General features: G+C 36.2%; 1 protein-coding gene across 1 annotated transcript in view; it reads left to right on the top strand.

Moving 5' to 3' along the window:
- The window catches only part of LOC104860930 (rho GTPase-activating protein 7), a 114,738-nt gene that overhangs the window by 81,565 nt on the left and 19,772 nt on the right, over positions 1-13,401 (top strand). The window contains exon 3 of the mRNA XM_033765392.1: positions 9,846-9,995. Within this exon, the coding sequence (XP_033621283.1) occupies positions 9,846-9,995 (150 nt within the window). The remainder of the gene's footprint in view (positions 1-9,845; positions 9,996-13,401) is intronic.

Here is a 13,401-nt window from a genome sequence, read left to right as displayed (position 1 = left end):
TCCTATGCCATTCCATTTACACTATTTAGCCACTTTGTAGGTCAAAAGTGGTCAGGTATTGGCAATTTTTTATGGTTCAACCCAAAAGCTATAGGCTTTGTTTTCTCCCTTCTTCCTCCTTTCTTCCTATTGTGAGGGCATAAGAAAATCTTTGGAATCTCACATATGTTAGCTATATTAGAGGACTAATAGACCCTAGAGAGTGAAGTACATATTCATGTGTCCATCATCCTTCCCCTAATCCTTCTTTTCCTATATGTCCACAGTTTTCTACATATCCAGCAGAACGGGATCTGCATAAAAATCATCGGGTTTATGAATAATTGCTGACCTTTTTGCTTTTTTACTAACCAGCAATTTAACTCTCCCTATAAGACTGCTTTCAAGAAAACCTAAGTCTCATTTACTTATTTGAAAAGTAGTCATTTTTTTTTAACCAAAGCAATTTTAGTAGTTGAGTAAAGGCAGAAACCAGGCATCAATATGAGAAAATATAAATGGGAAGAATGATGAAATGTTTTTTTTGAAACTTTTTTTCATGGAGTCCTTCTATCAGAACCACCCAGGGTATCTACAAAGAGCAGATTCCTAAATCTCTCTCGTGCGTACTCTCTCTCTCTCTCTCTCTCTCTCTCTCACACACACACACACACACACACACACACTAAACCACAATTTCTAGAGACTCAGCGATCTAAATTTAATTAATACTAAAAGGATTTCAAATGCCCTGAAATGTAAAGAGTAAAACAAACACCCATTTACCCACCATATGAAGTTATAAATCTGAATATTTTCAATTTGTAAGAAATTTGGTTGTCTTGTTTTTGTATGATTTGGAAATGGAAAATTTCAGAGACAGTTCAGCGTACGTGAGACCGTCTCTCTGATTTCCCTTCCCCCTCCACTCCTCATGGGAACCACCATCCTGAGTCATGTTAAGTGACCATATTTGATGTGTCTGGATCCAGTACTATATTTTATGTGTGTTTCATGTCTTGAAATTTTATATGAAATTACATAAAATGGAATTCATTGCTTTGCAGACATTTTTTGTTCATTATTAGTGATTATGGAGACTGTTTTCATTGCTGATACATGAAACTCAAGACCAATAATCAGTCATTTTAGCTGCTGTGGAATGGCATTTGTATTTTCAAGTCCTGTGAAAATCATTTGCATAATTAGCACATCCATGAAGACAGGGAATCAGGTCCAACATCTTGAGAGGGAAAACAGAGAATAAATTGGAAATCTGTGGGTCCAGGCAGTACAGATACTAGGTATAAATATCAGTGCTTATGTGAGCAATGGAGGAGGCACTACGCTAACTGTATATCTCTAAGTGGAAAGCACTCTGAGTGGCTCCATTCCTTTGACAAATGAGCAACTTCTTGAGGTTACACAGATCCCAAAGCATAGCCTAACTTTTGACATTGCTGTACAAAGCTCCCCAGTAAAAATTCTGAGAAGATATATAAAAATTTTAGTCTGATGGCCAGGGATTTGGCTCAGTGGTTCTGGTGCATGCCCTGCAAGTGCAAGGATCCAAGTTCAATCCCCAGTACCAAAAAAATGGAATTTTAGTCTAACTTTGTAAAGTAAAATGTAACTATCTTTCAAAGTGTTCTGTATGTATTTTAATGGTTCTGTAACTATCTATTGTACAGAGAAATATCAGAGCCGGGGATTTAGCTCAGTGTTTGCGCCACCTGCCTTGCAAGCTCAAGGACCCGAGTTAGATCCCCAGTACAAAAAAAAAAAATAAAAAATGAAAGAAATATCAAAAAGTACTTTTAAGCACTTACTAAATTATTTCTTGCAGAAATTTACTCCTCATACAGAAATTTTCTTTAATGTCTAAGTAGACACAGTCATATCTTGTGTGATAGTGTGGAAATATACAGTGTCAAAAAATTACACTGAACTTATACACAGAAGGCTTAGTTCAAAACATTAATTTGAAATTCTCAAAAAGCATCTTTTTGCCTTTGTTGCTAAAGAAAAAACAAAATGATGACTCTTAGATATGTCTATGATTATAACACAAAATGTACTGAGAACAGAAAAATTCTGTATGTGTAGCATATGATTTTTAAGAATACAGTATAATGTGCATGAAATTACATTGAAGAGTATGAGAATTTTTTATTTTGATAATTTTATAGTTTAATATGTATTAAAATATAGAAGATTATTGTTTATATGTGATATAGTATTTATATAGGCATATATGAAAACATACTTTTAACTTGGAAAACAGGAGGGAAGATATATACTGGTTAGTTTCAGAATATTGACATTTAAAGGCCATATGACAAGTGAAACCAGAAGAGTAGAAATAAGTTAAATCATACAGGGCTCCTTTATTACATAAATATTTTCATGGAAAAAATGTTACATTTTTATTTATGTCTATCTTGATTGTGCACAACAAAGGAAAGAGCATCATAATATTCCAAAAAATTTCATGTGATTTTAATGTAAAATAGATGTTTTTTGTCTAGTTAAAGTTCTATTTCCTTTGAAACATGAAGCCAAGGAAAATGTTGCTGAGAATTTGGTGGGGAGGGGGGTCTGCAGAGATTCACAGATATTGCACAGGTACCGTGGTACAGAACATATGCTCAGCACGGGAAGGCTGACACTGCATTCTGTACGGTATCTAATGACCCTGAATATCAGTCTCCAAATTTAGCGCTTACTTGAAGATTGGTTTCAGAATGCTCACCAAATTACTCAAGTAGAAATGAATGCCAGACCCAAATCGGGGCTTTGAAGTACCTGGAAGAGGTCACCCTTAGATTTCCCTGGGATAGAGAGGAATTGTTTCCTATCCAACTCTCCCCCTAGTTCCCACTTACCATTTCTTACCATTACCTTTGAAACCATCCAGGAAACTCTGTGGTCAGTTTACAGAAATTCCAACCAAGAGTTGCTCCATTGAAAGCCTAGTTGGAGTTTTAAAGTCAAGCAAAAGAATGACCTATATACTTCATTATGCGTTATAAATGGAGCAGATTCAGAGAGCAAATATACCCTTAATATAAAACCATGATATTAGTTAAGCTACCTGTCAGAAGATTTCTTTTAGTGGTTTTTAAAGAACAATATTGTCTAGACTTCTCCACCATCTAATTTTACAATGATATTGGCACATATTATTAATTAAAGATTATATACAAGGAACCTGAGGTATGAACAGAATATATCCATAAATAAGAGATAGTTGTTGATTTGTTTTATTTCCTCCCTGTCTACAGAAGTTTCCTATTGAAACAGCAGAATAAAAATTAAGACTATTTCACTTGCCTGGAAATGTTGGCATAGAGTAAATACATTATTTTCAGTGTCTGACCATCAATTCAGATGAAACTTCATGGTTCCTGAAAAAAAAAAGATTTAATAAATTTCTAGTACTTTAGACAGGATATTATTTTAAGAAAGCAAAATCTACAAAGAGGAATTTATTGTCAAATTAAGTGCAACACTAATATGAGACTCCATACAGCTGGCCACAGATCAAATAATTCAGGGTGAAACTAAGCCAAGGCTTTTGCTAAAAGATCCCTTTCTTTTATGGGTGAGTAAGGAGTACTACCAACTCAGAAAATCTAGGAAGATGCATTGAGAATCAAAGACTGTGTGGGAAACAGACCTTGAATTAAGAATCAGGAAGTCTCAGTTCTATTCCTGGACACTCCTTTAATTTATTAGGGCTATCCACCTGATGCCACAACTCAGTGAAAAGCGGAGCATTCAGGCAATGCTATGTTGCCCAGCCAAAAATCTACTAGTTGGAACCGTCAGGGATCTTAGTGAATGTTCTGTTCACTCCACATACTCGGCATTGGAGAACAGAGCCAGTGTGTGTCTACAGGTGGCATTCTTTTTTCTGAATTCCATATTTACCCAGGACATAAAATGCCGGATACCTTGCACCTCCTCCCCATTAACCTTATGTGAGTACTATGATGTCTGCTGTTCAGTTATCAGCATTTGGAGAAAGAACATTAGGATTATTCCCCCAAATGGAAGAAAAGAAACGTAGTAGAGGCTCCTGCTGTTTAAGCCATACTAGTTCAGAAGCTTCTTGGAAAAATTACCCTCTAGGAATCCTATGTATTTACCCTGGATACTATCACAGTCAGAGAAACTTTGCTGATTAGGGACTAACGAGTTCTGAAGAGTAAATAAAGAGCATCTTTCAGATTTGCAGATGGCCACCAAGTGCCTTGGCCGTATTAAGTTGCGGATAACAAATTAATTTGAATAGAAGACTCTGTCTTGGTTTCTCTAGTCTCTGTTGACCTGTGTCTGAAAGAAATACAAGTGAAAATGTATTCCACAGCAGCTACATATATTTTCTACCCTTTGACAACAGCTGGTTGCAGTCTCAAAGCCACAGGATGTTTCTGTTCTCAGCACTACACAGGCGCAAACTGGAAAAAAAGAGACATTTGTCATATCATTGACTCAAGTTCAGCTCACAGGCAAGTAAATGCACTCTCCTCATTAGAAAAGCAGATTGGGACTATCCCATTAAGAATAGCCTGTTTATGACCTATACAGGCATGAGGATCTCAAGCTCCATTAAAGAGGGTTTACAGAACTTGAGGAATTGCTTGCATATTCTGTCCTGATCAGAGAACACATAAAGAAATAGATTTAATTCTAGGCATAGACCATTAATTGAGACATTATCAAAATTATATAATATGCAGAGAAAAGTAAACAGAACTGATAAGGATTTAAAACATGGAAAATGAAAAAATAAGTAGAAGACCCGAGGGCTAGGATTGTAGCTCGGTAGTAAAACACATTTGGCATATTCATAGTTCCTTATTCTATCTTCAGCAGGGAAATAAATAAATGAATAAATGAATGAATTAATGGAACCGTGGATTTTCATCTAGAAAAGGAAGAAACTGGACACAATGTAGTTCTTCATGTATTTGAAGGCTGTTCTGTGCAACAGATCCTACCTATTCTGCCTTATTCTGCAGAAACAAATTGGGAAATTAGAGGAAATCAGAATTTTGTTCTATTACATTTCTAAAAGATATGAAAAAATGCAAAACAGGTTTCTTCCTACATAATAATGTATAGAACATGTGAGTGATTGAATGGTTGTTAAAAGTTTAAGGAATTGGGTAAGATGACATCTGAAGATTTTTACAATTAATTGTTGTAGTATTGGAGTTCTTCAAAAATATAGTTTTTCTGTGTTGGCAGAAATGGAAAGCAGATTGCAGGAGTTGAGTCCAAAATGCATGATGGCATTTAACTTAGAAAAGTTATCTATGAAAGGAAAGCAAATGAAACACGGGAAAGCAACCAAGGCTTGGTGTGAAAAAGACAGAGTCTGGTCTAGGATTTATCCATGGAGGAGCAACTTTCACTTAAAAGACTTCCTGAAGTTCAGTTTCATTATCTGTAGAATCAGGGCAACAACATTGGCCATTGTGGTCCTGATCTGCTGTACTTCTAGATTCTTAGATTTTGAATGAAATATTTGAGAGAGATTGTTAAGCAATCTAAAGAAATGTATTTTGATTAAGGGAAAATATAAATGCAAAAGTCTGTTAGTTGTAATGAATTTTAAGGAATTTTACAAAAGTAAGTAGTATGTAGGTCAAGGAAGGCAGGCAAAGGAGCCATACTAAAAATAAATAAATGAATAATCCTCCAGGAGAGCACTAAATTTAAATCTTCATTTTACACTGTACTCTACCTGTGCAGAAGAACAAATGCTAAAGGAATTAAATTGATTGATTAAATAAAATGCACTATTTCAATGCTTTTACTTTGATTAAATTGTGATTCCAGGTGTCGGCTTTTCAATTAATACTTCTATTTTAAGTTAAATTCTAAGAAGTTCTAGTAGTTTAATGTGTTTGAGACAAAACATAAACTTGCTCATGCCAAATTCCAAAAATCTGTTATACACATTCCTTCCAATTTTGAATTTAATACTATCTGGTGGAAGCTTAAAGGTAACCAGGAAAGTACTTACACCACAAAATCAGCAAATGTTACAAATCAGGACTTTCTTTTTCATTTGAAGGTGTGAATTTACCAACAACTACTGTCCACCCATCCCTACTCCCAGGGAATAATGCTCCCAAACATTACTCTCTTTTTTTCCTACTTTGATCTCAAAATATATAGGGACGTGTTAAATAATTAGCTATTATTGCCCTATAATTACTATCATATGTGTGCATTTCCCATTTCAGCATAAGAATACTATAACTATTATTAGTCACGGCCAGTAGTAAATAAATCCATATATTTTATATATGAATATCAAATATAGTTGAGGTCCCCAAAATTTCTCATTTCAAATAGATACTAAAATTTTTAAATTAAAATAACCCTGGCAAATCACTCATTTTCATGCATCCCGTCAGTGGCCTCCTGTTGCACAGAGAGTAAAGTTTACCTCATTAGTTACCTTCAATAGAGAGTATCATTTATCACACCACTAGTTTTACACCACATTCTGTCCCTCTCCTCTCTCCTTCCGTTCCCCTGTTTTTATTTCCTGATCCTCCAATTGGCAAAAAAAAAAAAAAAAGATCAACTCAGCATTGTTGTGTCACTCTTCATGCCACTTGGGATGCTATTTTTCTGGCTCTCTTCTTCCCCCACCTCTCTCGCCCCCCTCTTTCCCCACTCTCCTGCTCCTCTCCTATTCACACTTCCTTCATCTCCTCCATCTCTTCCTACAGACATCATGGCGTGGTTTTCGCTTGCACAGAAAGCTCTCTTTTGATCATCCTATGTAAACTTGGGCATTATTCTTACAGTTATTTCTCCTTAACCTATTTTTCTTCATCTTATACTTGTAACTATCTTATTTCTGAACTTTCTAGCTTTCAGTCTTATCAGTTTTTTTTCACTGATGGTTATGCAGTCCCTTTAACAAGGCTTGGCCCAGAACAGCTGCAACAGAAGTAAAGAAAGAAGAAAATAGAAGAGGGAGGAAAGTATAGCAGCTTGATTTTGACTTGAGGGGAGTAAGTTACTGAAATACAGACTTCATGAAGAGGAGATCTCATTTATTAAAAAGATCCTCTTCATGGACTCTAGTGACCAAATGAAATTGATCACCACTGAAGAAATCACCCTAGCCAAAATCTTCAAATGCAGGTTGCTCTGTTCTCATACGTGGCCTATTTGCTGGTGTTTAGCCAAGGATATATAAAAGGTTAAACCTTTGTGAGAAATTAATACCTTGCTTTTAAAAATCAGGACCATGATATCTATCCAAAACATCTCACTTGCAGTCACTGTATTTAGTGAGATTTTATGAATGTGTAACACGTAAAGTGCTTGCCTCTTCCAACCAAATACAGTCGAGTGTGAGTAAGGATGCACCCATGAAGGAAAGGGAAAAGGAAGTCTTGTTTCTCTAAAAAGAATATTATAGAACAAAAATGTGGGGTTTTATCCTTTTGGAAGATGATTGAAATAATTTGATGGTTAGCCTAAGATTTGAAAGTATGTTTAAAGCATAATCTCAGCATCTATTTAATTCAAAGACAAATTGTTTCTGAGACTACTGCTGATAGATTCAACAAGCTGCAGGATGTATTGCTTTACCCAGTATTAACGTGGTAGCTGGAAGAAAATCAAGACATATTTTCCAAGCCTTAGGAGGTGTTACCTCGTGGTTCCTATTTATTTCTGATTATGATTCTTACTGAAAATATATTGGGTGGCAGTGGATAACTTGATTCTGTGTCTGCCAAGTAGAAAAACTTCATCTTTGTCCTTCAGGACCCCACAATTGAGAAATGAAAGCCTGTCACACAAAAGCATATGTTGATAAAGATTCAAAGAAGATCATATTGCCAAACACAACTTCAGTTAAAAAGAATAGGAAATTATATAAACTAATACAATGTAAAAATAAGGGTGTTCAATTATTTTTCTATCAGATTTTTCCATTTGGAACTATTTATAAGGGAGTTAAATATAAAAATCTCAAATATTTCTGGGACTCTATTTTAGGGTATAAGCAGGATTTTACTATATTAGTACTCCTTTAAATATAACTAAGTTCTGTAGCATTGAAGCATGTAATATATAGAAAGGTTCAGATTAGTTTGATTACTCCTATCACTGACACTTTTCAGTACAACAGAAGTTTATAATAATGAAAGTTCATGTTTCCCTGTAGATCTTTACTGAATGTTTCAGATAGCAGGGACAAGAAGAAATTGAAAGTCATAGGACTGGTATAGCTTTCTAAAGGAAATAGCACATATCAAAAATTCTTAATTTATTCTCAACGTTAATCTATCTTCGTAGAAGCAGGAGTAGTATTGATCTGTCAAAGTAAGTACACATTTAATTTTTAAAAAATAATTTATCTACTATTAGTTTAAGTAATTGATTCTCTAACCAACTTAATCTAATAAAGCAATTATTTGACATCTGAAAGTTAATGAACTACCCCAGCTGTTGGAGGTGTAGAGACCCCTGTAGAATTAGATTAATCCACTAAATCACCCTAGTCCCTCAGTAATGCCTCTAGATGGATACTGGGGAATTTTGGGGTTTTTTTTTTTGTTTGGTTTGGTTTGGTTTTTTTTTTTTTTTTTGGTACCAGGGATTGAACTCAGGTCCTTGAGCTTGCAAGGCAGGCCACTGAACCGCTGAGCTAAATCCCAGGCCCGATACTGGGGAATTTTGATGGATTAAAAGCTAACTCCAAAAACAACACTAAGGTCTGATTCAAGCACTAAGATATGATTCAAGCAGTCGTCACTCTCATTCCATGAGTAACGCTGTCCCTGAAACACAGCCCTAAACCTGCTTTTGTATTGACAAAACTCTTGTTATTGGCAAGCCTTCAAGATTTTGTCACAACTCGATTTCTCTCTGAGATTAGCTACCAGTTGTCCTTCAAAGATGATTTCTCTCCAATAAGTATCGCAGACAGATTGGAGGCGGGCAGCCTAGTCGCAAGTGGTGCTTTACTTCGGAAGGGTAGCCCTAAACCCATTCCCTCTCTCAACAGATTGTGCTTTCCATGCTCATTTTTCTACTCAGTGTCCTACCCGGCCCTGATCCCTTATCACCACGTAAGACATTTAGAAGATTGTGGATACACACTGACGTGATTTGAGTATGCAAGAATAGTAAAGAATCAGGTCCAAGTAACCCTACTTGGTTATCGAGAAGTTTTAGCTCCTCCTACAAACCATAGCATTTCCAAAAATATATGCCTATATCGTGGAGTATTCAGAGTAAGCAACCATGACCATTTCCAAAACTACTTACTTCTGTACGGAATTTTTTTAAAGTACGTGAAAGAAAAAGAAGCTTGGAAGGAAATATTGGCGATGATATATCTTGAAGCAGCAGTAGGCAAAAGTCCCCATGGAAGGAAAGTTGCCCCCTGCACAAACCAAAACTTTGCTTTGATTCATTCTTTTTAGAGGACTTTTGCTATATTCAGAAATATCCCTCCAAAAATATTCTCTTATACACATCCTTAAATGTCTAACTACAAATGGCTATTAATATCTTATAAATAATTAATTTGTGCTCTGGGAAAAGACAAATATAAAACTTTTCCCAAGAATACTTAATCAGTACCCCTTGTTACACTTTTTCATATATTTAATATTTATGTAAAATGCTTTCTTGGCAGGAGATCAGTATCTCTCTAATGAAGAGCCCATTGACGACACAAAATAGAACTTTCCTTCCCCTTTTAGTAGAAGACGGCCTATTATTCAGTGTCCTTTTTGTCACACTAAAGAACAGGGAACTTTTTATTCTGTCCAAGAAATGACTTCAATTCAGTAACAACACGTTCTGTTCCCCAGGAAATAAGAGAAGATCGAGATAGGGCACGGCTGGACTCCATGGTGCTGCTAATCCTGAAACTGGACCAACTCGATCAGGACATTGAGAATGCTCTCAGCACCAACTCCTCCCCATCCGGCACACCAACGAACCCGCGGAGACAAGTTCCTGTGAGCTTCTCCCTCTCCACTTCCTTCCTTTACTTGGTGCAGTCCCTCTTACAAGTGAAACACTTCTGATGACGACATCTGTTAATCTGTGAAATAGAGTCCCACAGAGGTCACTCAAATTTCCATGCTTCCTGCAGAGAGATTATAGAGCAATGGCTGTAACAAAGAAAATACTTAACCTTAAATATAAAAAAGTCACTGGGAAATTATGCACACTAGTAATTAAATCCTCCTTCTTGTTGTTTACCTAATTGGTGGCTACTCTCTGATAGGACATAAACTCCTTTAGTGAGTACTATGTCTGTCATTTAATAGATTGATTCTAGGGTCTCACAAAATTACATTGCTTGAAGAAAGTGTTTAATAAATATTTGCTGTAAGGATGGGATGGATGGGTGGGTGGGTGGACGGATAGATGGATAAATGGATGGATGGAAGGATGGATGGATGGATGGGTGGGTGTTGGTTGAACTAACCCAACAGAAAAAAATTTACATAAAATTATCTTGATGAAACTCCATAATTAACTCAATGAAATATAATAAATAGAATAAAGATGATAATTTTATTATATTGTGCATTAATTCCAAGGGAGCCTTCTCTGAGATTCTGACACTCAGAATAAAATTGGGAAGACACAAATCCAGGATTGGCTATAAAATTTACATGTTTAATGTGAGCTCCATATTAAATTGTTCGGTTTGTACAGATCTAGCAAATACTGTTTGAATTTATCCGTTATTAGACTAGACATGCCTTTCAATTCATCTAAGACTTGTGTAATGCAATAATAAATACATTGAGGGAAGACATTTGTATTTATTTTAAATCAAAGAGGTGTCAAATCATATGTACCTACTGAACTAGAATTATTATGCATCCAATTCTTTGCTTAATATAGTTCACTGATTCTGAAGTAAACAAACATATTAAAAATAAGGCCTTTTTTTTTTTTGCCTTACCAGGTATTGAACTAAGAACCTTGTACTTGCAAGGCAGGGACAGCACCACTGAGTTAAATTCTATCCTGAGTTAGCCCAAAAATAAGGCCTATTTAATACACGAGGTGTAATTCTAAGTGTTCTGTATGTCTTAACATAATCATTCTTCACATTTTTTCAGATGAGTAAAAGGTATAGAGAAGTTATTAGCGGTAAGAGTCAGTGCTGGAATTTAGCTCTAGTCAGTCATTTTTATTATTATATATTCGGTATACAAACTAATTTATTTCATTCTGAACATCCATCAATGCCTATATCCTACTTTGATCATATCTACATTCTTGCACTAGTGACTCTTCCATAAATCTCCTATCTCTCTATCTGTTTTTAAAAGCAACCTCTCTGTCTTTTTCTCTGTCTCTCTCACTCTCTCTTTCTTTCTGTCTGTCTGTCTCTCTCTCTCCCCACTCCTGTAGCATCTTTCACATAATTTGGTTTTAGCAAATAAACCATTGAAAAGGAAGGAATGCAGACAAAGTGATTTCCTGAAGGCTACCAGGAAGAGCTACTTTAAGCTAAGTGTGGTGGTGCATGACTGCAGTCCCACCACTGGGGATATCGAGGCAGGGAAATCACTGGGAATTCAAGACCTGGGGTACATAGTGAGTTCAAGGCCAGCCTGTACTACACAGTGAGATCCTGTCTCAAAAACAAAAGTGCAAGCTATTTTTAGCCAGGCATGTTGGCACATGCTTGTAATTTCAGCACTGGGAAGAATAAAACAAGAGGAGGTCCCCAAGTTAGAGGCCAGCCTGGACTCTCTTCTGAGATCCTGAGTCAAAATGACCAAAAAGGAGGGGTTTTATTTAAATTTTATTTACATAAAAAGAATGTACAGAAGATTTATACTCGCCTTCATTAATATCTCTAAAGCCTAAAATAACCATATTTTTCACCAGGAGATACCTTAGTAGCTCATTACCATTAATGGTATGAGACACATTTTCTCTTTAAAGGTTTTCTAGTGTGGCATTATTCATTTCTTTCTTTTAAATGTCTCTACATTCAACTTTCTTTGCTCTTTAGATATTTAGGAGGAAGGCACAGCTCAAATTTCTGCTAAATACGATTGCATGTTATTGTCTCCGTCTCAAAAAGCAAGACAGCTCTTCCCGGACAAACCGGATTCTTTGTTAAGTGGATTGCAAACCAAGATCAGGAGCTAACATAGGTGATGTTTTGAGGATTTGTCTACATCTACATTTTCTTCCTCCATTTAAATTGCAAAGTAGACTTTATACTGTGCTCCACAACTCATAGAAAATCAACATAATCATTGTCTCTGTAAATGAAGATCTATTACAAACTCTCAATATATAGTTGGAACATGAGACAAAATAAGACAAAGTATCAGCTTTGGTGGCTGCCATTCTGGTTCAAATATCAGTTTTATAACTACTTTCTGGAAACAAAAAATTATTTAACTTCTCAATTGTAAGTTCGTGTAAAAGAGATATTGCTTTTTTCACTAATAGTGGCCTCTTGGGAAGAGTAAATGAACAAATTATGTGTTTTGCACAGATCTTGCACAGAGTATATATTTAGCAGTCATTGATTCTCCCCACACCCCCACACTCATTCACATCAGGCACAAGGCTAAAGATGAATAAGACATAAACTCCTTTTTGGTCTTCATGTTATTCTATGTCACTCCTTGGTCTTCATTTCTGTTCCTTGGTATTCAAAGTTAATTTTAACATTCGCTCATCATCAAAAGTTTTTCCACAAGTGCTTTCCATCCCTTTTGATAATTGCACCACGGAATAAGAGGATTATAACACATGATTATGACTGTTCATCCAGCAAGGAACACTGTCCTAGATTCAAAGAAAATGCCTCACCCTTCCCTTCTACTGCTCTGTGAATTTCTAATGCGCCAGGAGGAGCAGTGAAGCAGTGGCTCCCCTCCACCCTCAGTCTGAGAATCCAGAAGAAAAAAGGCCAGAATGAATTCTACACAGAACAAAGAGTGCAAAGAATAGTGTAGCCTGAAGTCATGAAGAATGAATTCAGCATGAAGCAAATATGAAAACAGGGATAGAGAAAAAGATCTAAAGGAAGTTGCCGAGACAGAGCTATATAGTCGGCTCTAACTTCATAGATTCCCCGCAACTCAGGATCTGCTTTTCTCCTGCAGAGTCCAAACACTTAACTTTGTCCACGCCCCCACCACACATCAGGCTTTAACCCGGTTCAATATAGCCAGTCTCGTGGGGGACGTGGCAGGCCGAGGCATGGGGTGGAGAAGACAGTAGTATTTAATGAGCATTACACATGTTACTTTATTTATCCTCTTGACAATCCTAAAAGGAGAAATCTGAGCTTCAGAAAAGATGAGTAATGTACCTGCGGTCATGGTCACACAGATGGGGAGTGAGAAGTGACTTACCAAAGTCCAGACAGCT

Source organism: Fukomys damarensis, unplaced genomic scaffold (assembly GCF_012274545.1).
Source record: "Fukomys damarensis isolate Sample0158 unplaced genomic scaffold, DMR_v1.0_HiC HiC_scaffold_18, whole genome shotgun sequence".
In the NCBI taxonomy this organism is placed as follows: Eukaryota; Metazoa; Chordata; class Mammalia; order Rodentia; family Bathyergidae; genus Fukomys; species Fukomys damarensis.
Note: the sequence above shows the minus strand (reverse complement) of the source record. Positions and strands in the feature narration are given on the sequence as shown.